Source organism: Barbatula barbatula (assembly GCF_947034865.1).
Source record: "Barbatula barbatula genome assembly, chromosome: 15".
Lineage (NCBI taxonomy): Eukaryota > Metazoa > Chordata > Actinopteri > Cypriniformes > Nemacheilidae > Barbatula > Barbatula barbatula.
Genome location: NC_136778.1, coordinates 6,165,465 through 6,192,003, shown reverse-complemented (window position 1 = coordinate 6,192,003; position 26,539 = coordinate 6,165,465). Strand labels below are relative to the sequence as shown.

Here is a 26,539-nt window from a genome sequence, read left to right as displayed (position 1 = left end):
ATGTTTGTCGAGGGCAGAGCTGCTATCCATTGAAGAAGAACCGGAGAGGCGTCAAGCACGCGCATTGCCTTTGCAGCAGCTCAGTTCGTACAGAAGGAGGTTGATGGTGGTTCGTTGTTGAAAATCACAGAAAGAACCGCTTCCTTACTGACGGTTGTCCAAGGACTACGGGATCAGGTAAGCTTTATTTTAACACGGGTATTATTAAATAGATTCGATAAGTGATTTGCTTTTGTATTGTTTTACAAAACGTGGTCTGACTTTTAAGTCGCAGCGTAGGCACAGAGCGAGAGCAACAGTGAAGTTTATTTATTGCATTGTAAATCAAACTATAACAGATTTTAGTAACCTTATATTTGTTTAATCCAGTCTGATTTTGATACAATATGTAGACGATGTCAAGGTTGGGGTGTTGACGATCTTGTATTGTTAATACGCATTTGAATCATGTGTTGGATGCGGCACGATGTGGGCGGTTTCTGCGTTTCAGCACCCTGGACAGCGACCGAGTTTGCTCCATTGCGTATCTGTCCTGAATTCCCATCGAACCCCCATTACTTTATGCCTGGCAAAGTTTTTGCACAAAGCCATCCTTTTAAATCATGTTGAATTTTTAACAGATAATCGGGATGATTTTAAGAGGCTCTGTTGATCCATTAATCACTGAAATGACACTGACAACGTTGTTTCATTGTGCTGCCTCAATGCCATCATAACCATATCGTTTCCACATCACTTGCTTGATTCCGTAAACGTAGTAACACATATTGTATTACAGATCTTTCATTTATCGAAAGTAAAACCGAAGCGATCGATTGTGGGGGAGGTCGATCATGCGACAAGAGTTGTCGACCATTTATATGTGTTGCAGACAACGCGACGGGCTGCGAGTCACATAGATCAAACTTATTGAATGCAACGCAACATATTCACTGCGTGCGGACGTTTATTTTGACGTAATACTCTTAAACCAGTTATGTGTATGTGATGAGGCAGCTGTAATTATCAGTGCGTGTCTTCCTGTTGGCAGACTATGGGCGGGGGCTTAGGCTGAGATGAGCGGGGGCGGATGCTGGAGAAACCCTCGCTCGAATATGATGCAGGTTCATCAATCCTCATAAACCCCGAGCATCCTTCCCCACCATGACCATATCCTCACGTGTTAACCACATTCTTTCCGCACTTTATGAATACCCGAACGGCATTAGTGCAGGGTGACTTGGGCATGTCAGTGTACTACTGCAGATGGAGCATTTTTCTTTTTTTGTCACGTGTCCTTCACTCGCATCTGTGTATGTTATAGTTTCAAGGCTTCGTATCACAAATGGAAATTGTACGATGCGCTCCCAATGTTTTGACCATCTGTATGGAAGTATAGCAAGTACGCATTGGGTTATTGACGCACATATGAACATCCGCAATGACAGCCTTAATAAAATCAGCATTCAGCCACTGAACGCTGTTTGTCTTGCGGCAGTTGTGTGAGACAGATTGGCACGCTTTTGGCACGACTGTTGAGTCTGATTGCTTAATGCGGCTTATTGTGGCTTGACTGCAGAGCACAGGGCGGCTGGGATACCAGAACAAGTGGTGACTCACGATACCGTCTCAAACGTCGATTCTTCTTAATTTATCGATAGACGTGATTATATAATTAACATCTATTAGCCTACAAAGTTTTGTGAAACGTAGTTAATACGTTTATGTTCAACAGCAAGATCTAGTGATTTATTTTGTTTGTTTGGTTATGTCAGTGGCTTGGGAAAATAATAAATGGCTATTAGTGAAACAGTAATTCAATTATTGTTCAGTTTTTATTTTAAGGTTTATTATATTAGGTTTTACATTTTTTTAAACAATTTCAGTCAGGAATAATTTACGTAACTCCCTCAAACAAGTTAATTTTATGGGGAAACTGTTTCATTGAGACAACTGCTTTGTTAAGGATATTTTAACGTCTTAATAAATCACATACGTCATGATCGGAAATAAATACATTTAAATAAAGAATTGTGATGAATGAATACCAATAAAAAAGCTTAGAGAGAATTTACCTGTAGCATATCGCTGGCAATTGTTGTATGAATATAAATTGCACATATCATCCTAGTCCCTTATTTCATGTTCCTAGTTACATATCCCCTTTTAACTCAAAATAGCTGTAGATATCACGAGCAGAAGCAAAGCGAGAATTGATCAGCAATTCCCTGGATAAAGTGGAGCAGCTACTCTGGTGAGGGCATGCACTAAATCAGGACGTAAAACTGTAGCATGCAAACAACAACATCGGCCCCATGCAAAATGGCTACCGGATATCTCTGCGACAGGCCTTCGCAGTCCTAAACCAAGACATCGGAAATCTAGACAAATGCGTCATGAGACTTTAAAGCATCTTTGGGTGAAAGCGCAAATGCATAACAGGGGGATCGGGAGGGCAATGCGAAGAAAATAAACATCAGAGGAGGGCAAGACAAGATACCCTGAAGAATTGGATTGTGTGATGCATAATGACTGCAGAAGCCTCCTTATACCAAACATCTCAGCCTGCCCACGCATTTGGGCTTCCCCTCCACCATCTGCAAATATCGAATGCGCTGGATGTTTTTGATGGAGGAAAGAGAACCTCTTAATTTTGAAAAAAAAAACATTCAGAGAGATCACTTTGTTTAATAAACACATTCTTCAAGTCACTGAATAGTAAATTAAACTACAATAAGTGACAAAGGATTAAGAGCTATCTGATGTGACATTCTTGGCACATTACACTAAAGGATTAAAGTTTTTTCATCATGTACTTCTTTTGTTCTTTAGATATATTTTTAAGAATGTTGGTAGCTTATACAACACTGGACTCCACTGACTTCATTTAAATGGACATAAAACCACTGTGGCATTTTACCACAGATTAGTGAATAAATAATGAGAATTCAAATTTTTGGGTGAACTATTCCTAATAATATAAATTAACTTTGACATCTGGTTTATAAATTCTTGCAGTATAGGCATAAGTGTTACCCAACTGTACCTAATTTTAACCAAAAAGAAATGTAATTTATTACAATGTGAAGATATGCATGAAAATGACACTGTCATGAGTGCTGTCATGGGACGTACACATGTCTGAAGTAAACCTGCTATGGATTAAAACACTACCTCTAATCCCTTCCTCAATGAGTGAGTTAGCTGGCTATTCAGCAACATCAAAGTGACTGTACTTTGTCTATGGAGGCATCTTAACGTTTGTACTGTATCCGATTTTATTTAATAGACGTGCATACTTACTCATTCTGTTTTTGCGAGCAATTTGGACAAACCTCACGGCATCTGTTCATTGCTTTAGTTTGAAGCCATTTTAGACCCAAGGCTCTTTCACAGGACCGAGATTTCTTTATAAAAGTTTTCCACAGTGTGGTGCGTATTCGGCGTGAATAGATGAGCTCATCATATGATTCATCCTTTCTCAGATTACAGTACATGTAAAGATGTAATGTCGGATTCCATTAAAGTGGACTCATATTTCAGTATTAACTAGCATTCTATAGTAAATGCTACACAGACACTCCAGTTCTACATGAGACTTTGCAACATGTTTGCATATTTCTTTCCGACTATTATTGACTGTTGACCGATGTTTGAGATTGCTGATGTCAAACAGCGATTTGATAACAATGCACGCAATTGCCTGTAATTCAATAGGAAGGTAAAAGATGAATGAACTGTAGTTGAAGTATCAGAGCTCACATTTCAACTTTGCCTGTCTGTTATTGAAAATTGCACTCATGCAGATTATCCATTCACCATCAAGTTTTGAATTATAATATCAGTGTAGCTGAATTTTTCTTTACCAAAATAAAAGAGTGTAAGGAAAATCCTTCTATTATATCTAGTTTAAGTGGTTAAGCATTTAACAATGTCTCCAATCAAAAGCTTCTATTTATGAGAGCTTCCTTAAGCAAAATATACTTTTGAAAAATCATTAGGAAGTGTGCAAATGTGTTTATTTAAAGTTTTCCTGGATTCTGAGCTTGCTAATTGCTTTTTAATGTCTGTTTGTTATCGTGCCTCTAAAAATGTATATCAATTTATATTACCATTGCGTTTCTTCTTTTTGACATATTTTATTATCTCTCTCCACCCCCCCTTCTGTCTGATCAACAAAACAAATTTCATCTTATACAAACACATGGGACCATAGCTGTAGTTTCAGTGCGAATGTGATTTTGTTTGATGACACTCAATTTGCATGCGATGCAATCTGACTTTGCTGCAGTGTCTGGTGCTAAAATGGACTATTATGTAAATGTAATGTTAAGATGCCAATCAAAAGATGACTGGCAATCAAATAACATAATAGTGACACAATATCATAGTGGCTGTTAAAAACAACCATCCGAGCCTGTTTGATCTGCTGTCTATTTAGGGGCGAGGAAGTGTCTCTTGGAAATAAAAAATGATGGCTACACCCACCCTCATTTCTCTGCCGTTTTTGTTATCATCACAGCTCTATGAAGCTGCAATAAAATACATGAAGGTTACACTCAATAATTCAAACAGACAGCACAACCAACCCCTCCAAATACTTCCCATAAACCCTTCTTCCAACATAGGGGCTGAATCCTGGCAAGCCTCTCACCTCTCTCCATTATCCTTGGATCCAGATGTGCAAGCAGGTGGAATGGGCTGTTGGCCAGGAACACAGCGTCTTTAATGGCCATGCTGTTAATAAATCCATCCCGGGGCTTCCCCATGAGAAAGAGACTGGCTGTGAGGTTTACGGGCAGTGAGGAGGAAGGGCTCTCTGCACCAGAACCACCTGCTGTTAGGGGCAGAGCTGAACACAAATGGGTCCTGTCAGATCAATTGCTTTGGCTGTTGGATCCTCACTAAATCTTAAGACCCTTCAGTTTAATGTAAAGGGGGATATACAATAGAACAGGTTTAAAGGTTGATGTGTTCATTCTAGTTTATGGTGCAGCAACATGAGTGTGTAGGATGGGTGTTTTATAATCCAAATGGATTTTTTAGCTCATCATCTGTAAAAAAATCTCTGAAAGTAACACCGGTGCGACGCCATGCAATACAACACACAGCTTGTTCTAATGGGATTGTTGTGTGACGCGGCGCCGCATCCAGTGTGAACAAAATGTTTAATTATATGGGTTCTAATGCCTTCTATTGTCTTTTTTCTTGTGTCCGGCGAAGACACGTTGTAATACATTCCTTTGTATCATTATTGAGTTAGTGATTATAGTTAGTTATAGTGGTTTATGGTTTTTGTTGTCACCCAAAAAAAGATGTCATGTCATGTTTACTTTTTAAGTCTACTTAAAAATGTTTATGGGATTCACTATTGATAAGAAGAAAAATGTATTGATAACAATTAAAATTTTCAATATTTCAAAGATAGACCTGTTAAAGATCTAATTAATTTTTATGTTGCGCTTTTCACAATGCAAATTGTTACAAAGCAACTTCGCAGATTCCTCTAGTGATCTAAGATGTTTGATCAGAAAATAAACCTTGGGAGGAACCAAGCCCCAGTTGGGGCAACCTATCACCTCAGGCTGGTGTTAGAGAATACATAATCCAGTTTCATCAAATCTAAATTGTAATCCAATAGAGATCTGTTCTTTATCAAACAAATTTTCCACAGTTTTGCCAGATTTACATAACCAAACTGGCCTAATGGTACTATCTCAAATACCAAAACACCAGTTTTCACAAATCTGCACAAATGTTGATGTTCATTACATACATGTTCTGTATATGGAGTGCAGACAGCAATAGGTTAAATGACATGGTAAAAGAGCTCTGGAATCCTTCCTTGAAATCCTCCACTCGGGAGGAGGAGAGCTGATGTTATTCATCACGGCTTGTGAGAGGAGGGGCTGGTGTTGCTTGCGCCTGTCCTCATCTGGCTCTATTGCCTTTTGAATAATAAGCCATTGCTGTATCCTATTATGTTGTTGTGTGACTTACTTGCTGGTTATTGTTGTAAGAGTTTTCATCTAATAACTTTACATTAATTAACTTAGTAATTAACAGGATTTATATTAATGAGAATTAGGAAGGGTAGGAAGAGAATTGGGTAAGCTATTTTGAATCAAACGAAATATTGTTAAATTAGAGTCAACAGTTTTTGTAAAAGAATATTGAATGAATTATGGTGAATGACAGCATTACAGTTACAGTTCTTTTTTTATTACAATAGTGGTTTGTGTTTGACTAATAAAGCATAGGCCTAATACACATCTGGGATGTTATGAGGGCGAGTAAATTATGAGTATTAAAAACTTATTTTGACCATTTTTATTTTTTTAAATTCAGAAAAATAAATAAAAAGTAGTATGTGTTTGAGAATGTCTTCGCACACTGATAAATGTACTCTAACCACAACAACTAAAAAAACATCAATTCGCTAATGCTACCAAAAAGTAATGTTGCTACTTTTGCTATATTACTCTCCTACACTCCCTAGGTTTACGTTTAGATCTTTTTCTTTTGAAGTCTGTCATGTTTGTTGCAATACATTTGTTGCTGTGGTGTTAGCAGTGGGTTTGCCTGTGAAAGCTTTCCATCAACTACAAACAAATGAATATCAAAATTCAGACATATGGCTGAAATACAGATTTAGCAGAATTGTCTCGTTATTTGTAAGAAAATGCCTCTTGGGGCTCTGTTTTTGACAATCTGAAGCAATGAAGAGTCAATCTGTTTCAACATTCACAATGCCGTAGAGGGGAAATACAATAACCCGATTTCAAACGTAATCTCGTAAAATACGTCTGTTGCCCCTGACACAGAGATTTATTCTATTTCATTCTATATCAGAGGATATATTATAAATTGAAGTTAGCGTTTAGGGCAGCATGAGAGAGAGAGAGAGAGAGAGAGAGAGAGAGAGAATAAGAGAAAGTTCAGCAGTCATTAATAAAGCATTTAAGCGTGTGTTAACGTTTTAAAGAAGAATGCTTTTATGTGGAAATTTTGCAGTGCTGCAGTGGAGGAAGAGGCTGCGTGTTCTGAGCAGAGAAAACAAAATGGCAGCCTGAGACTGAGGATGAGCACACACACATAGCAGCACAGTCTCACTGGAACTTGTGACATTGTCACAAACTGTAATCTGTTAATTTGTGTTTACTGACACGAATTTACCCCTTTTTTCGTGTCAGTTAGCACAACGTTCTTTCATTTCACCCAGCATGACTTTCAATCAAATGTATTTTAATATGTAATATCTTTCATATGTATAAATATTAGGGATGCATGATAAATGAACTGCCATGTAGGTATTTAAAATTTAGGGTCCACCCGATAAATTATGAATACTTTCCTCTGGTTGAAATCACTTCAGCTGCACGCTGCTCACAATTAAAATCTAGTACAGTACTGTTTTTAGCAAAACATTGTTGATGTAGTGTGTAGATATTTATGAATGTGTCAATTTATAGTAACAAAAGCATTTTGTTTGAAGCCGACTGCTGTCTGAATGCTTGCTGTCGTGAGACCTGTGAGACTCGTGGATATATTAAGAACACCTTTCTGGTTTGCTCTAGAAGAACATCTTTAATTTGTTTATTAAACAAACATTATACCAGAAAAGTTCATTTAAAGAACTTTAATTAGTGTAAAGTAGGCTTGGTACATGATTTTCGTGGAAAAAAACATATTTTCAGTCTTTGAAAATGTTATATTAATATTAAGGTACTGTATATTGGTCAATATATCGGTTATCGACTTCCAATGTTCAACAATTATCGGTTATCGGTATCGGCCAAAATGTACATATATTAGTGCATCCCTAAAAATATATATCAATGCAATCGGACGGGAATTCATACCTGTTTTACAAGGTGGCTCATTTGTGTGAATTCCTATTTCCTATAATCTCATTCATATGTTTTGTTATATTGTTATATTTCCCCTGTGACGTTGGGTTTAAAGGTGAGGTTAGAGTAGCCATTTAACGTTGTTGTGCCACCTCGTGAAAATCAAGTTTTTAGTAAAATGAGACTTTACGGCTGTGATTTTAGGGTTTGGGGTGAAGTAAGGTGTTGGTTAGCCACATCCTAAAATACTTACGATTTCCTTTGATATCAGGTTATAAATATATAAATGTAAATACACACATATTCTGTGTTTTGAAAGTGGTGCTGAGTGACACGAAAAGAAAGTCGTGCTGAGTGACTTTAATAACAGGTAAACGAAAAATTGCGGATGTTCATGTCCATGAACACGATTAATAGATTCCAAATTCCGTGTCTATACCACGAACTGCTGAGACTTGGTTGCACATACGCACACAAAGCAATGCTAAAGAGCATGCGTCACAATTTTTAAGCTACTTATTCTCTTTGTAATAAAATCTCCACATACGGTTTCCATTATAGGCTAACGTCAACCAGACTAATAGTACGAGTTAGGATGTTAAATGCTTCCTCATTTGTAAGTTGCCCTGGATAAAAGTGTCTGTTAAATGGATAAATCTAAATGTAGTTCCATAAGCAACATCGCTCCTCATATCTGCTACTTTGCGAGACATTACCATTAAACTAGTTTTAATGTTTTAGCACTCCCATCTTGTAGCCTTTCAGTTTGAATATCCAAGGAACATGCTTGCTTACTTACAAATAAAAAAAATTAAAAGATGGTTCGGGTTTATCATATCCTCATTTGTTGATATGTTTTGATAGATGTGAGTGGCTCAGAATTAGTTTTTTTGGAGTGACTTCACGGATGTTACTGCAGCTCTTCGGATCATTCAGGTTTAGCGAGCCCACAATGCAATGACTGCCAATGGGGCCATTTATACACAGCACACCAAATGGGATTATGTTTGCTCAGTTAAAATACGAGAACATAAAAGATGTGCAGACAGAAGAAAATGAAAAGGTTTTCTTGCAGCAGTCGGGAACAGAGTGGAAGTAACAAAAGTAAATTAACAATAAGCAGTCCAGAGGTTTTACTGACCTATTTTAAGACTACTCTCCAATGTTTTGCTTTTCAATCCAAGACTAGATTACGGTTTGGTCTGTTATTTTTTTCTAAGATTGTTTTCAACCAAACATGAGGCTTTTTTGTTCAGGAATTATTCCAAAAATAACGTACTGTGATGTTCACCGACCTGACATTTTAGCGGTACGCATTAGAATCTGAATGAGTTCATTCATCAGAGGTGGATTGAGGACATATGAAGGCTTTCTATATTTGTGTGATTCATTGGCACTGGCTCCGGCACCGTGGCATATGGCACCAATGCTGTAAATTCATCAAAAAACATGCTGTCCTCTATTACCCAAAGAGAGCTTGCCTCAGTACTGACCGGATGATGGGTCAATCAATTCTTGATTGCTGCTCCCTGATCTTTTACCCAAGCAGTTGACATTCATTTCAGTGGTGAAGATGGAAGCGTAATGTTGCGGAGTCATTGGTGCATTGTAATGTAGAAGGTCAGAGAGACATGTGAAATTTAATCGCTAATGTAGTTACTGGAAGAAGCATACAGTTGCTCTTTGACAGCATCTTTAATAACTGCTGGGGTTCATTGGATTTGTAGAGTTGGAGACATTTATATAAGACATTATCTGGACATGACAGTTTTGCCAGTGCGTGTTTTTACTTTTGTCCATGAATGAGAATGTCATCATGGAGACCAATGAAGACAATCTAAATCATTATTTCTAATGCTTTTATCCCTAAGCCACACCCATTTGGATGTCTTAATGTTCTAAAATGGCCTTCACTATACATTAAACCGTTTCTGGGTATGTGTCACTTCGCAATACACAGTACTTCTACTTTCACTGCGGACAGACAAATTGCTCATCTCTGGAAAGATGTCTCATTTCCTAGTTAGGACACAGTGCAAGGAGATATTTTGCAGTTCAACACACACCAGTCCCCGGTGGATATGTTGCTAGCTGTCAAACTGATCCTTTCAGGAATATATCTGTCAACCTCACAGTTTTCATGACAGAAAAGGGAATCATTCCTCCCGGTACACCCAGAACCTCAGGGAAGGATTTAATCAGCTAAACACAGAAGCCACCAGCTCACAATGTGTGTGCGTGAGGAGACAATGGGTTCCCTGAGAACAGAGAATGTTCTACTGTCCTTCTCCAAGACGTTTAATTAGCCGGTGTAGATGAAATGACTTTATTAGCTGTATAATTGTATCTGAAGTGCCTGATGTCAGGTCTGTGAATGGCGCTCTGGAGGTAATGGATCAGGAGAATATTGGTTTTGGATGGGTATTTTATCTAAATCATTGCTTCAATTTGAATATCATCAGTCATCAGATCCTTATGATATGAGCAATTATTTTTCTTAAAAAATACTTTCAGACTTCCAGTAAGCCCAACACTGCATTGGCGTAACCATTGACGTCGTTCTGAGGCTAGAAAATATGTTAGGTTATAACAATTTACTTTTGCAATTCTATGAGGTGACGCTTGTGGCACAAAAATCACACCCTTTTAAAGACGGCATGAAATAAAAATGGAATATTATGTTATATAGAGAATATTGTAGGGTTTTTTGTAAGTGGGGAATAAACCTCCAGGAAATGACTGCAAACTCGCATTCAAATCTGCCTCCATTTTGCTAGCAATGCACACCTTAAAACGATCCAGGTTCTTGATGTGGGAAATCAAGTCCCAACCTAGTTTTTTTCTCATTTCAGAAGCCGTTTCACTCAGATATATGTCAGAATACAGCAAAGAATATGATCGTTACTTCGGTTTCATGCTGACTTTAAATACCTTTGAACATCAGTTTTATGGTCAACATTTTAAAAAGAAACTTTGAACAATCTTTAACATGTTTATATATTCTTCCCTTATGTCTTTATCTTCCAGCTTCCCCCAGACTTCCAGTAGGACCCATTTTTCCCAGTTGGAGACCAGCTCCACCTAGCACACCCAGCAGCTATGGCAGAAGATGCGGATATGCGCAATGAGCTGTCGGACATGCAGCAACGTGCAGACCAGCTGGCCGATGAGGTGAGGACATTGACGTTTTCTCTTTCCACTACATTGACACAAAAGCAGCCTTCCTCCATCATCAATCACTACTGACAACGGACAAAAGTTTTAAATCAATATTGTTATAAAAAACATTTTGAGGTGGAACCCCATTAATGGTCCCCATTTAAATGAACTCCCTGAGTATCCCAACAAATGTTGGTACGTATATGATGTCAGTCTTTTCAACAAGCTATTTAGTTACAAATGAAATTTGTTTGGCTTCTTACCATGTGATTGACATTCTTAAAAAAAAATTATCATTTCATTTTTATGTAAGGCCTGGATGAATCGTTAGAATTACATACATTATAACTGACTTTCATTGTATAATTTAGCCCACTGGTTTTCACAGCTAGTTCTGTGAGCTGGGACTGTGAGAGGTCCAGGTCTGTGTGTGAAATTGGGAGAATGTGTGTCATGTGGTGGGAGGTTTCACCTGCACTCAGCCTTATATAACTCTGCAGCATTTGCTGTGTGTGTATGAGAGCTGGGGGTGGCACTTGTGTGTGTTTGCAGCCTGATGGAGCCCCTCACTGCTGCCCCACGTTATGATCCTCACAGCTGAGCAGAATATAAAAATGCAAACAGCACTCCTCGTTGCAAAAAACATCCCCCGGCCAGTGATCCACCAAGTTCTGAATTATTAAATATAAACACACTCAGCCCATGACATTTGTGTGAAAAATGCTAGACATTTATTCACAGAAATTCCCAATGATGAAATGTGCACGTTTTCTAGCGTTTAGTTGGTAGAAAAAAGAGCTTACGCAACTGTGATGTTTGTGAAGGGCATCGATTTTGGCTCTTTAGCCCAGTGGGTGTCAGGAGGACGGGGCGCTCAGTGCTGGAGGAGATTGAATGGAGAGAGTAGACTGATGTTTATGACTGGACTGACATGGTCCTCAGGCTCCCCGGGATCCAGAAATACGCAATCTGTCTCAGATCATTGACTAATGAACAGAAAGATGTTATAGCACAGAATGTTAATGGGTTTATAAAATATATATATTACAAATGACTTGATTTAAAAAGCTGATGCAAAATTTAGTAAAATCAATCATTTGTTTTGTCATCGCTGCAAAAAAAGAAGAACAATAACAGTTGGGAAAAAACAGAAAGAATTACCATACTGTACACTATGAGTGAACACAATTTATTTATTATTAAGTTGTATGTGTATTAAAATCCTCCCACTGTCTTTTATCTCTGTCAGTTCTTGATGAATTTCGTTTTTTAACATGTTTCTTCTCTCCCCACAGTCACTGGAGAGCACTCGGCGTATGCTGCAGCTTGTGGAAGAGGTAAGAGAACATTAAACATTATATGTAGCTATCAGAGGTAATATAGGACTCCGTATAATCATTATGAACAAAACAAAAATGTGACCTTGGACCACCAGAAAACCAGTCATCGGGTATTGTAGCAATAGCCAACAAGACATGTATGGGTCAAAAGTCAAATTTTCTTAAATGCCAAAAATCATTAATATTATGTAATATTAATTTAATAATTATATTAGGAAAATGTTTCATGAATATATTTTGTAAACTTTTTTTGTGAGTGGATGCAGCATTATTGCGAACAAAAATGGCCAGAAACATCACTCGATGCTGCCCGCTTTTGGGAAATTACCCCAAGTCTGGTATCTATAAGCTTGGAATTTCATCATTCGGGACAACTTTAAAGGCAATTTTTGCACCCTCAGATTTCAGATTTTTAAATTGTTGTATCTCGGTCAAATATCCAGTCCTAACATACCATACATCAATGGAAAGCTTATTTATTCAGCTTTCAGATGATTTATTTCAATAAAAAAATTAACCCTTTTGACTAGCTTTGTGGTCCAGGGTCACAAAACCAAAAAAAATACAGTTACTTATCAACCTGTATTAGAAATCATATTTAAATTGTGTGTGATATGGTATGATTTATTCAACATTGACAGCATTCATAAAATATGGCAATGATTCGTCAGTTAGGGGCACCTTTAGCTAGATCTTTAGCCAATCTTAGCTTGATTTTGGTATAATGTGGATTTCGTAATAATAAGTTTATAAATAATAGATAAAAAGGGTTTCTGCTTTAAATGTTTTTAATTAGTATATGTTGAGTATATTGTGGTGGGAATATTTTAGTTTTGGTAGGAGAAAGGAATTTTTTTCATTAACCTTTTTATTGGCAACAAATTATCAAAAAGCAATTGAAGATACTGGAACAAATGTTTTTATAACCCTGTAAATCTTGTAAAAGTGAGATTGAGGTTTTTATTAAAACATAATTTAAGATGAGAGAAATGTTCCCGTAATTGAAGAATCACTCAAAAGTAATTGAAAATAATTGAATGAACAGAGAAACTTTGGAAGTCAGTAGAAATTGATGATGAAATTAATCAAGAAATTGATTAAGACTTGACAAATTTTCATCCGAAGATAAAAAGAAACTAAGTGGCTGTTCAGTTCTTCAGACTATACTGGTTCGCATTTACCTTTACACATTTAGCACAGGCTTTTATCCAAAGCCACTTAAGAGCGCACTTAAGGAATACATTTTTTATAAGTATGTGTATCCCTGGAAATAGAACACCTGATGCACCCTCGACCTTTTTATGTTTTTAGTTATAATCAAGGGCTGCAGACATTTCAGCAAATATTGGTGATCAGCAGTATTCCTGTGTTAGGTCAAAAGAGAGGTAAATCTCATTCATTATTAATACCAGCAGAACTATTAAGTTAGTTCTAGACTGGAAATTTCGTGCTTTATGGGACAAACAAATGAATCCCCAAGGATCAATTTGGGGTACTTTGTGGTCCTGTCCGGAAGGTGGGGGCTGCCGCTTCATGTCCTGCTGATTTATGCACCGCCGATAATCCAGAATATCAATATTCTGTTTTCCCTCCAAGTGCTGAAACTGCTTTCGCAGAAGAGCCTGTTATTACCCCAAAAAACAGCATCATAAATCTTCCAGACTGAGCGTTATTCATTTAAAGTCATATTTTGGAGAAAGATTTGGAGATTTGGAGCCCCTGTGACCAAACAGTGATGATCCCAAAGCACATGAAGACATGAAGAGTAATGAAGACCTCTGCTGTTAAAACATCAGATACATCTCTATGGGCCTCCATGCCTTCACTCTAATCCTAAATAATTTTGAGTGGGATCAGGGACAAAAAGGACTGTCATATTCATATCATATTTATTAACTAATTATTTACAAATCCATTATTGTCTTCCAAACAAAGTGGGATTGTTTTTGCCCCATGCAAATCTTGACAATTTTAATAAACTATTGTGTATAGAACAATCTAACCTAGACAACTATATTTAGAAACTAACGTCTGTCTTACTTCAAAACTCAAGTCAGTAAACTCGGCAAAGACTCAAAATGGATTCTATCTCACATTAGCACAGAGAGTGCATATCGATCAGGGCTTTATGCTGTAAGGTCATTAGCATCTCTTTATTTGGTCGAAGGAAAAAGAGAAGAACATTAAGCGGTGTTAATACTGTAGATGGCATCGGTACAGGTTTAAAAAAACTCACAAAAACAGCACAAGGGACTGCCTTAACTTTTCTCTGTACTGTGGATTAGTTCTTGAAGGAGCCTTGCAGTTGTCATATTGATCTTACCTCACTGTCTTTTCCATGTATTTCACCTTCAATTCTGCCCCTTCGTCATCGTGGCTCGTGATGCGTAGAGTAAAGATGCTGGTATCAGGACTTTGGTTATGCTGGATGAACAGGGAGGTAAGTGTGGACGTATTGTAGATGATGAATAAAACAGTTCTTTTAATACATATTCTAGATTAATACCATATTGTTAGATGTTAAAGTTGTGTCTTCTAAATTAGATTTGTCTGACTTTGCTGTCAGACTTTTCAAAATACAACCATATACTCATTACAAATGGATCTTTTAGTTCACTAAGAGCTGATTTAATGCATACAAGCAATGACAGTCATTTCTGTGAAATGCAATTACGTTTTGATTGCTTTCTCTGAAGAAAATCTTTCACCTATCTTCTAACATTCTTTCCTTTTTAATTTCATCTGCTTTCAATCATACTGTTTTACCAAAGAAACAGGACCAGCCACTACTACTCTCCATTTCAAGTCAACGATTAGAATATATAGATTTAAAATATAGCCATCGCCAGTTATTAAACCAGAAATCTGAAGTAAATCAAATAAAGCAACGATCGATTTAGCTGGTAATGACAAATGTCACTCTTTTCCATAGACTGCACTAATACTCTTTTGTATAATCCCTGGCTCAATACTGATACTAAAGAAATCAAATATTACCAAGCGAAAAATGTAAAGGTCTATTGAAGAGTCTAAGGCTTGCTCTCACATTAAAAGCACACATTAGCTTGTTTAGTTTAGCGTGATTTAGAAAATTAGACAGTTGACCTTGCTGTAATCGTCAGCCTCACACAAGCCCTCTGATTGGCTACTGTGCGTGAGATCCCGCCTTTTGGCAGCCAGTAATTAATCTAATCATAGGGGGAATGAGATTTCTCCTCCATCCCCTCGAACTGCTGCCTAAAGCCTATTTAAACGAAACTCTCAGCCCAAAGGTGACACTAAGCTGGGTTCGAGTCTTGTAGCATTATTAAGGATCGAGTTCAAAAGTTCTTGCTTTATGTGAGAATATATTGAATTTTGATGCCAGGAAATATCGTCCTTCCCCCAAAATTGAAGCATCTTTGAACGCCAGGGATTAAACAAACCCAACAAACGTTTTAATCCTTCTTGAACCATTCCCAGTTTGCCTTTCTCTTCCCTGTGACTGATACCTTCTAAACCTCATAACAATATCAAACACGCCCTGTCTGCACGACACACCGTCAGACCGGATCTGCACATGACATCCGCCACCTCAGTCATATCATCCTCTAACCGCACAAAGACAAAAACCAAAAGCTACACCCTCTTCCATTGTGCAGAGGAAAAAAAGAGTCTGTCTGGTCCCAACAAATGACTCAGCAAAGCCTTGAGAGAGATCAGGGCGGTCTTTTATTCAGCCCTATTGTCTAATTAAAGAGACAGAACTCTGAACTGCCGCCTACCCGCAGAGACCCTTAAAGGGAGACCCAGCGTCTGTCTGCTTTTGGCCGTTGGGAGCAAATTCAGAAGAAACTGATATCGCCTCTAGCTCAGCGTCCAGTGTGACCTCATCCGTTTGATGAAGTTTTACAAGCGTTAAATGTTAAAGAAATAGTTTGCCCAGAAATGAACGTTGTGTCATTATTTACTCACACTTACGGCATTCTGTACGACTTTATGTTCTCCATGGTACACAAATGGACACATTTCAAGTTAATGTCTTAATATAAAAAAGGACCAAACCTTTTCATGAACTCTCATGAGTGATACAGTATGTTTGTCTTTCTTGATAGCTCAAATCTACATTCATTTGTGTGAGTGGAGGAAAACAACCAAATCAACACTTCTTAATATCTCCATTTGTGTTTCATAGAAGAAAAAAGGTCGTACATGTTTGGATTATGACATGGGTAAAACAATGACAGAATTTTTATTTTTAAGTGAACTATTACACCAATGAAACTTTAAATAATGTAAGCACTAATATTTTTCCTTGTTTGCATCTGTAGGTACATTCTAACGCATGCATCCTCTCTAGGTGCATACAGATATATCTCATCCAATTCAGCAGTGCTCATTTCTCATATTTTGTTGATAAAAGGCCAACTAAATTCATTCCACTGCTGTCATCCCTTTGTCCTGACCAGAACAACTCGATCGTGTTGAAGATGGCATGAACCATATCAACCAAGACATGAAGGAGGCTGAGAAAAATTTAAAAGATTTAGGGAAATGCTGTGGCCTTTTCATATGTCCATGTAACAAGTAGGTACTGACCATGTGGCAGAAGGGTCGTACATATGTGGTGGCGTCCGTTTTTTTTCCTCCTTTCGTTTTGGTTTCCTTTCGTCACAGTGCCTGTCTGAAGTTTTTGTCATCTCTTCTTTGTCCTCTTTCCTCCTTCCTTTATTTTCCTGCTCTCGTTCTATGGGGGATAAATTACTTGTTGTTTAATCAGAGCAACTGGAGCGCATCGAGGAGGGAATGGACCAAATCAATAAGGACATGAAGGATGCAGAAAAGAATTTGAACGATCTAGGAAAGTTCTGTGGTCTTTGTTCCTGTCCATGTAACAAGTAGGTGCTGCCTGCCTGCCTGCCTGCCTAAAATAAATCACATAGAGAGGCGTCATAGCAGCCTGTAGCTCCAGTGAAAAGTGCCCGGAGTGTCTACTGGAGGCGATTTAGAGCTTAAAGGTGTTTTGAATGTGAACAAAGTAAAAATGAATCTGAAAAATAGAAACATTAATGACACAGTTAATAACAAATATAGTATATAATACTAGTTGAGCAGTTCCCACACCTGTTCAACATATCCACACCCGTGCATCAAAGATGTAATGCAAAAAAGAAACTGAAATCTTAAATATTTGTAACTAATAATGGAGCACGTTCATATATTTCTATTTTACTGATTTGAATGGCTTTTGTCACATTCAAAATACATTCGGCCCTAACTTGGTTCCATAGCTGGCTTTCCAATACCCCATGATCCTCAGCACAGCTTGCTTCCCTGTCAGGAAGGACAGTGAGCATGAGGCGGCATGGCCACACATGTTCACAGAAGTACAGCAGACCTTGCTTTGGGTCTTTTGTTGATAGACAGCTTATCTAAATGTATGAAGGCATGCTGCACAACCCAGGGTTTGGCCTAAAGCCTTTCCATAGTCTAACCTTCTTTCTCAAAATCGCATGCTAGCATTAGCAGACTTACAGTACTTTCCAGGGTCAAGGTCCTAAAAACCGGGTATCATATTACTAAAACAGCATGGATGTGCCAAAGTTGAGCTATGTGCAAACAAAGACAATTGTAATTTAGGAAAACATATATATATATATACATAAAGAGCTGCATTTCTGCATTTTACCACACTTTTGTCAGTAAAATCTTCTACTTATATTAATGCTAATAACATGTATATGTTCATAAAGAATCATTCAAGCCCATCACTATTATTTATGGTTTATATAACACCTGTTCCAACATGAATAAGCACATGTTATCTGCAAAACATAATGTTTTCACAACTTTGAAAGCACATCCATCAATACCTGTATGACTGCAACAGCATGTCCCTGTATGCCAAATGCATGCTCATGCATCTTTTGCTGATGATATTGACATGTCAAACAATAATGTAACACAGTAACAATGCTGATGACTCCTAAACATCACGCGGATGATTCAAACCTGTCGTATGGGGTCTTTAGGAATAGTTTAGCAGAGAACAGTACACAGAGTTCTTTGTATAGCCGCAGTACAGTGAAGAGAGTCCAGTGCTTTTGCTGGTGAGTGGTTACCCAAAGGGAGCAGATGGGATCTAGGTCAGGCAGAGAAAAAGATAGAGGAGATATTCAGTTGTTTTGTAACAGCCTGTCATAAAGTCCCGGGCTGATGCAGTGGCACAAATAAAACCTTAAGGAGTGGAATTTTGGATTAGTCTTCTTAAACAATCTTTACTGGGTTTTGAAACAAGAAATAAACAGGCATGTTTATAAGAAAAATTAACATTGGCTTTATTTGGGTTGATTGATTCTTGATTTGCTAGTTGTTTGTTTGCGGTTGGTATTAGGCAGAGGGCCATTATTATTGTAGAGCGCATCTGATTGAACAACAATCTGTTTAGTGCAAGATGAGTCATCAGTGTTTTTTGTCAGTTTTTCTGGAAAAAGTACATTTTAAAAGTAAATCTACTAAATGTGAATTTTGTCAAATTGTAGGAGTAGACTAGCAAATAGATGACTCAAAGCTAAATCAGGCATGCATTTAAGAAATAAAAAACCAACGTTTTAAAATAGGTTCCTCCGGAACAGAGAAACAAGAATTATGAAATTCATTGTTCTGACTATCAGTATTTTAGGCAGTTTGAGTATTAACTGTTCTTTCATATTAGATAAAGCTCAACATGCTGTTTAGAGAGAGAAAGTAGGGGAGACAGCCGAGGGGAATTGAAGGCTTACTCCGTCTCTATAAATAATACTGCAGTGGGAGGCTTCGCCATCTCTGTTTAGATAAATCAAGAAGTATTAGAACTAGAATCCATATCAGCAACCCACAGATGAAGAACACATACAGGATCGGTTCTGCAAAAGATACCATCCTAATTCAAGTTTAGCCTGCATTGTCATATTGAAAAATCACTTTGTATTGCTTATCTGTTAATAATCAATAATAGGTTATTGTCATATTTGGCAAGATTGCATATGTTTTAGATTGAAGGGTATATTTAGCAATAATTGATAGTTTCATTCTTTTGTAGCTCTGGGATTTATCAAAACTCTTATGTAGGTCAATTGAGCTGCCTTTATCTTGTCTTACATGAAAATAATAATCTTAACCCTTTATGGTACGACATTTTTAGTGTTGTCTAATAGTCAACAATACTCAAAAGAAAAGTAAATAAATAATAAATAAATAAGCCCCTTCAGTGTGATACAAGACCCTCCACGAATAAGCCCAGACTGTGTGATCAGGAACCAATGGGAAGTGGCTACTTGCCACATGAGAAAAAAACTGGACATGAAATGTGAATTTGAAATATTTTATTAGCAAATTTTTCCTGAATGCAGACCTTCCGTAAAGAAAAGCCTTTTAATTTGGTTTTAAGGTAAGAAACGACATTCAAATGTCACGAACAGGCAATTTGGTTGAATTATTTGTAAATATAATGTCATATACGTATGTTATTAAAAAAAAGATTTGTTAAAAAAACTGTCAAACTGATTTGGGGCGCTGTGTGTTATTCGTTTTGAGATGTTATCTGGGAATAACGAACCAAATGTTGCGACGGGCCAATCAGAGTCAAGCATTCAAACGAGCCGTGTAATAAGACATCCTTAACAACTCAATATTATTATGCTTGGTTAAGGAGGGTTAAAAAAAACGTATCATGTAAGAATCGCTAGGCTTAGAGCGAGAATAATTGTTCTCTTCCCTCCAGCGTCTTTTTTTACACTTATTTACACCTGTCTGACTGATGTGGCAGTCCTGTTATTCTGTGTTGTTTGTCGCCAAGGCCTGTGCTCTTTGTTATCTGTCATGGGGTGGGGGGAGGTTGGGGTTAGCAGCTCATGAACCATGGGAAGGGAGGCCGAGCCATCTCACAGAGTCCACTCCAGACAGTTCACTCTGTTTGGAAATGGCTGTCCACCTGTGTTTACTGTACATCCCTCATTTTCAGCTCTTTTAGACAGGTATGTGTCTCAGCATAAAGTAAATACATGTTATATGTCCGCAAGATATAACATTACAATTTAAGCCTAAAGAATAATAAGACCATCTCTGTATTGCTTGCCTGTTAATCCATTTTCTGAGTGTGTTTTCATGTTTATCTGTAGACAGACTGCTGCTTTTATTGACGTGTCCGATTACCTAGTGCTCATACTTCCCATAATTCTGTGCAGAATGAAGAGCGGAGCCAGCAAGGCCTGGGGAAACAACCAGGATGGAGTGGTGGCGAGCCAGCCTGCCCGTGTGGTGGATGAACGTGAACAGATGGCCATCAGCGGCGGCTTCATCCGTAGGTGAGAGGCCCGGAATTTCAGGACGCTGTGCTTGAGCAGGACAGTCAGAGAAAGGTTTTGTTTGCAGCCAAAAGGTTAAATAAATCTGCTTGCACTCAAAAATAAATGCTATATAGCACAGTATCTTGATGCATCAGAAGTTCTTCAGAGGTTCTTTGAGGTTTTCTTCAATGCTGAAGAACCATACAGGGGCTTAACAGGTTCTTTATACAGCAATGGTGCTATAAAGCCCCTCGGTCATCCCAAAGAACTGCTGAAGAACCACTGAAGCACCAAGATATGGTGCTCTACAGCACAAAACGTGGTTCCCCTATGATTACAAGCCAAGAACCACTTTTCGTGCTATATAGCACCATTATTTTTAAGAGTGAGAGACAGCTGTTAACGTGCGGATAAAACGCTTAAAGGATAAAAATGTATATTAAAAGTTTGTGTTTGTTTATGGATGTAAATGTTATATGTAAATGGATAATTTACAGTAAGCTTGTTGTCTTTGCAAAAAAATCTCGATAGGGTGGATACAATCCACTTTGCTTCTGGGTTTCAGGGTAACAGAGGACGCCCGGGAAAATGAGATGGACGAGAACTTAGAGCAGGTTGGAGGCATCATCGGTAACCTGCGCCACATGGCCCTCGACATGGGCAACGAGATTGATACCCAAAACCGCCAGATCGACAGGATCATGGAGAAGGTATGTATGGGTTGTTGTTGGACCGTTATATCCTGAAGATAATAAGTACAGTTTTTGAAAATTAAAAAAAGGTCAAATATATTAGTTAATAACTAAATCTAATAATGATGTTAACAAACCTCCTTTGATTCCACCAGGCTGATTCCAACAAAACCAGGATTGACGAAGCTAACCAGAGGGCCACAAAGATGCTCGGCAGTGGCTAAGCCTCTGGTCTGGCTACTTTTACCAACCGTTCAGTTTGTCAAAAAAAAGGCAATGCGCTTATCATGGTATTTACCTTCTAGGTTTGCACACATGCACATATCACCCGGCCCCCATTGTAAATGTCGTTCTATGTGTCGTCTGTCAGCTTTTTCAATGATTGTCTTCGTAAATGATTTCTAAAACTCCGTAACATTCTTTCCAAAGGTTGTATATAGTGCTGACTCGATGGCTCTCGCTCACTTGTGAAGTTTTTATTCTCTTTATGACCTATATACATATATGTATGTATGTATACACTTATATACGTATACATATGTGTATATCTATCAAATTCTTGCTGGAGAAAATATCTAATAGGAATGCTATTCTGTCTTTCTTTTTCCGTATCTCAGTATCGTCTTTGTAAAAATGTGTCAAACCACTCGGCTACTGTCATGCTCCTTATTTTGATGTTGTCATGACAAATGAAGAATGGGAAAAAAGATTTTGCAAATATACCAATACTTGCACCTACAATCAACGTCTTTGGTTCATATCCCTCATCACAACCATGATCAGTTACTGTTTAGACAATGTGCAACTAGATTCTGTAGCTGTAGTAACATTGCATTCCAAGTGTTGTGAATTGTGCGTTATGCATGACAAATGGTAGATCTTAGCGTCTTATAAATAAAACTTGTTTTAAAAAAAGATTACAAAAAAATGAAAATCATGACAGTAGCAAAATTGCATGCTCAGTATTAGGACACAGTGGAACGTTCCATATTACTGCAAGTTTGCAATAGTGCCACCATTTCAGTCGATATATATTCACAGACTGTGACCTTTTGTTGTTTGTAAAAACTTTTAAATGCAAAGTGACTTAAAGAGGAAATGTAACGAGAACGAAGCGCAGCGGTGTGGCGGTTCTGCAAAAATGACTTGTTTTCTAGTAAAATGAATATGCAGTCGGGTGTAGAAATGTCCTGAATGGCGGGGACTGGTTGTTTACTGTATAATAGGTTTTGGATGCTCTGAAAAAATAAATTATAATTTGCAATGTAAAGCAAAGGACGCATATTTCTGAGAGACCTTACTTTTATAAGACTGTATCCTGTTAGTTTACTTTCCCCGTTTGGTTTGTTATTGGTAAAAAATTATAATAATCCATGACAAAAAAAGGGTTTTTGTTGCTTCTGTACCTAGAGCTATGCACACCAAATCGCTAAGATGTTGAATAGTTATTATAAGAAGTCAAATAAATACCTTACCTGAATGACACATAGGTTAAACTGTGAAATTGATGTCCCCATCGCATGTAATATTAAAACTCCCTCTGTATCCTGTCAGTCTGTGAAGTGGTTGACATTTTGTAGCTAGCTGAATTGATTAAAAGTAATAAACCCCTAATCGCTGTGGGTTTCATTATTGTCTCAAACTTGACAGTTTTGTCCTGTTGAAAAAAAATCTGACCGAATCTTCATGATGTTACTAGCATTAAAGGGATAGTTCGCTTAAACATTGTCATTATTTATGCATCCTTGTGTTGTTCAAAACCTGTATAGACAAAACCTGTGGAACTCAAAGAAGATATTTTGAGAAATGTGTTTGTGTTCACACAATGGAAGTGTATTGGTAGTGTTGGCTACCAACATTCTTCAAAATATATATTTTTTGTGTTCTTCTGTGGAAGAAAGAAAGTCATATAGGTTTGGAATGACATTAGGATGAATAAATTATAAACAAATGATTGTTTTAAGGTGAACTATTCCTGAATCTGTGAACGAATCCTGAATTCTTTTAACAAAAGCAACTTACAATAAGGTATAGATTCATCACTGTGTGGTTTTGTGTTTTACCAGCAGAATTATAGTAATGTGTTTTTGCACGCATGATATTGGTCAAGAGATTCATATATTTAGATATTTTATTTTGCATGTTCTCTTGGTGATACAAGGGTATTATGTATTATTTACAATTGTGTTGTATTTTAGGATTGGCCTTTAAAACATGAATATAGTAGCCTACCATTTTAATATAACTAAACAGTTAATGCATATAAAATAATCATGATAAATCATAATTTTGTCATGTATCTTGCCTACAAAACACAACATCAACACATTTTAATTGTGCGCTAAAAAGTGTCTGAGACCAAACTGACAAATAAAAATGGACAAGAATGCTATGAAGTTTAGAAAAAACTGCCTTGTCTTGGTGGGTAACTGGCCAGGACGTCATTAATGAGGATAATGAATTTGGTGCTGCAATAAAATAATCAAGACATAAAATTTACTCCATTAAAAAACGAACAACAACACGTTAATACTGCTAATGTTTAACCCAACCAGCAAAGACTTCTGTCTGGCGGAACAGGAGAAAATAATAACACATGCTTTCACGGTACATTATAAAGAACTAAAACTTGCACGGCGATGAACTCAAATACGTGTGCTTCAAGGAAAGCTGAAAGATGCTTTTAGATGCCTCACTAAGAATCATTTCATGCAAAAGAGAATACCAAGAGAGTACGCAATTTATGGGAAATAGCCAGACCCAAAGGCTCTGTTCCCAAATTCATGTTTAAACAAACGGTTAAAACAGGAAGTGAGACATCTAACAAAAAGGTGCTGCAATATCAGGAAACACTGAACCATATTAAAAATTCATTAACATTGAAATATCTACACCACAGGCAAAGAGCTGGACAGCCTGATATTTACACACCAAAACCTATATCTATATCTTATATGCAAACTATATCTTAGCAAAGGTGGTTAATGAAAGAAAGAGAGCTTGATGTTGTATGTTTCATCCATCTAAATAATGACTCTGGGCAGCTTTTGGTATTGCCTGTGTGTTTGTAAACAGAACAGCGTCTGTTTATTGACCCTAGAGGTGATAATACACGCTGGTTCTGTTGGCAGGGATAGGTGCAGACAGACGTGTCAGCAGGCAACGGCGTGTTTCTTCTTTAAAATTCAGCCTTTCCAGCTATTAAAATGGAGAAGCGTTTTGAGCCACACCGCTTCCTGAAGAGAAACAACTGCGATTTCTCATGTGCGAGGTCGGCTGATGAATGAGGTGTTGTATTGTGAGCTTTTCTGCTGACCCAGAGGTAATTAAAACGCTGGAGATTTACAACAGACATGAAGCCTCTCTCAGGCACAAGAACGGTCTCTGCTAACCTCACACCACCTCCTGAGACACAGCAGATATTATTAAAGGAGTCGCTGGTATTGCATTACGGGTGTCCAAAAGGTTCTGCATATATAGTGGCCAAAAGTGTTGTCTGACGTTGGACATCTTTGTTCCTTATTCAAATATTATATTAAAGATAGAATAAAAAATGTGCATGCATTGTTTTTGTGGAGTATGCTTGGTAAGCTTTGAAAAGAATGCAAGGGGTCTGGGCAAAAAATGACGCAGGGCAAAGTTTTCAAAGACAAATACAATACAATACAATATTACCACATGAGAGGATCAATCAATATTGATAACTGATAAGATTGTTGTCAATATTTGCCTTATTAACACCTTTTTTGCATTTTATATAATAAAATAATATAAAATAATATATATTTGCTCCATTCTCCCTAATTTCCACATTCCCTCCTCATACAGTGCTTCATCCACCACCCCCCCTCCATCCCATTCCCCGTTTCTCATTCACAGTCTCGATTTCATTTTTACATTCCTCCCCCTCCTCCTCTACAGCTATAGCTGTAACTGATGCTGCATCAAGCTCTAGCGCTCTTCCCCCGCCCTGACGTCCCCATCCCGCTATTATAGAGTCAGCAAAATCTCCTCTTCCCAGCGTTTATAACAACACCATAACATGAGACATCATGTGTGACGGTGTGTCAACATATGTGAGGCGTCCTGTGGCGAGTCGAGAAGGCAAACGCAGTCCTGGCCCTTCGAGATTACACACAGGGCGTTTAATGGAATTTGTCAGACTATCGTTTTTGGTTTGGGAGGGGGGGAGAAGGGAGGACTGTGATGGTGTCTTATATAAAGCTTTGTAGTTCTCAACGTACAAGATGTTCTATAACATGGCAAGAGATATAATGTTCCTCAAGAGAACTTAAGAGAGGGGGGAAGATGAAAGAAGACTGCAGGTTTGGAAAAGAGAGGTGTCCTGGACCACAGGATAATAGGAACAGAAGGAGAAAATGAAAGGTATGATATGTGTCAAGAGTGCACTGGGGATGGGAGGATATGAATATCTGCACGCAGAAAACAGTAACTGTGAGACAGAGAGAGAGAGAGAGAGAGCGAGAGAGAGAGAGAAAGGAGAGAGGAGGGAGGTTAAGGAAGGGTGGGGCTCAGAGCTACAGATGCCACCGCATTCTCTCTCTCATTTACAGTAGCTTTCAGTATATTACTTTTTTCTGTGGAACACAAAGAAGATATTTTGAGAAATGTGGTTTGTGTCCACGGGGTCCAATATTGCTTGGTTATAAACATTCTTCAAAATATCTTCTTTTGTGTTCTGCAGAGTCTACCAGTCATACAGGTTTAGAATGACATGAAGATGAGTAAATGCTGAAATTCAATAGTTAACTTTTCCAGTACTATAGTTAAACATATAAGTAGCTTGTATTTTGGGAAGCTGCAGGCAGGGTCTTTGCGTTTACACCACCCTCTACTGTCGCCGCCTCTTAAGTCAAGTGTGACAACACTTTTATACAAGCTCTGTCCCAGCATCTCTTCACATCCTGTGAGATTGTCATAGCAGGGCATGCTACGATGAAGCCAGGCTGAGTCATACCAACTCGTGGCTGCCAGGCTGCTCCAACCTTGGCCTGCCATGTCCAGCCCACCACCCCCTTTCTCATCCATCTTGACCCCCAGCCACGTCTCTTCCTTTCCTTAAAAGGACATTCCTTTTCCAAACACCCCAAACAATGTCTACCCCTTTCACACCAAACGACCTTTCTTGTCATCTCTGCTTACGTAAATATTTGGCAGATTTGGAAATGGATAAAGGGGAAACTGCGACCCCT

The 26,539-nt window shown here is 37.9% G+C and overlaps 1 protein-coding gene across 3 annotated transcripts; it reads left to right on the top strand.

Moving 5' to 3' along the window:
- snap25a (synaptosome associated protein 25a) lies at nt 1-23,270 on the top strand. Of its 3 annotated transcripts, none has more exons than XM_079475618.1 (8): nt 1-177; nt 10,857-11,000; nt 12,284-12,325; nt 14,720-14,768; nt 17,088-17,205; nt 20,533-20,652; nt 21,200-21,344; nt 21,482-23,270. In XM_079475618.1, the coding sequence occupies exons 2-8, from the start codon at nt 10,929-10,931 to the stop codon at nt 21,548-21,550; spliced, it is 615 nt and encodes a 204-aa protein (XP_079331744.1). In that variant the 5' UTR covers nt 1-177; nt 10,857-10,928; the 3' UTR covers nt 21,551-23,270. The 3 variants fall into 3 exon arrangements, with proteins under 3 accessions (XP_079331744.1, XP_079331743.1, XP_079331745.1); XM_079475617.1 differs by having other exon boundaries at nt 29-177; nt 21,200-21,273; nt 21,521-22,938; XM_079475619.1 differs by lacking the exon at nt 17,088-17,205 and adding an exon at nt 16,777-16,894 and having other exon boundaries at nt 29-177; nt 21,482-22,938.
- The last annotated feature ends 3,269 nt before the right edge of the window (nt 23,271-26,539 follow it).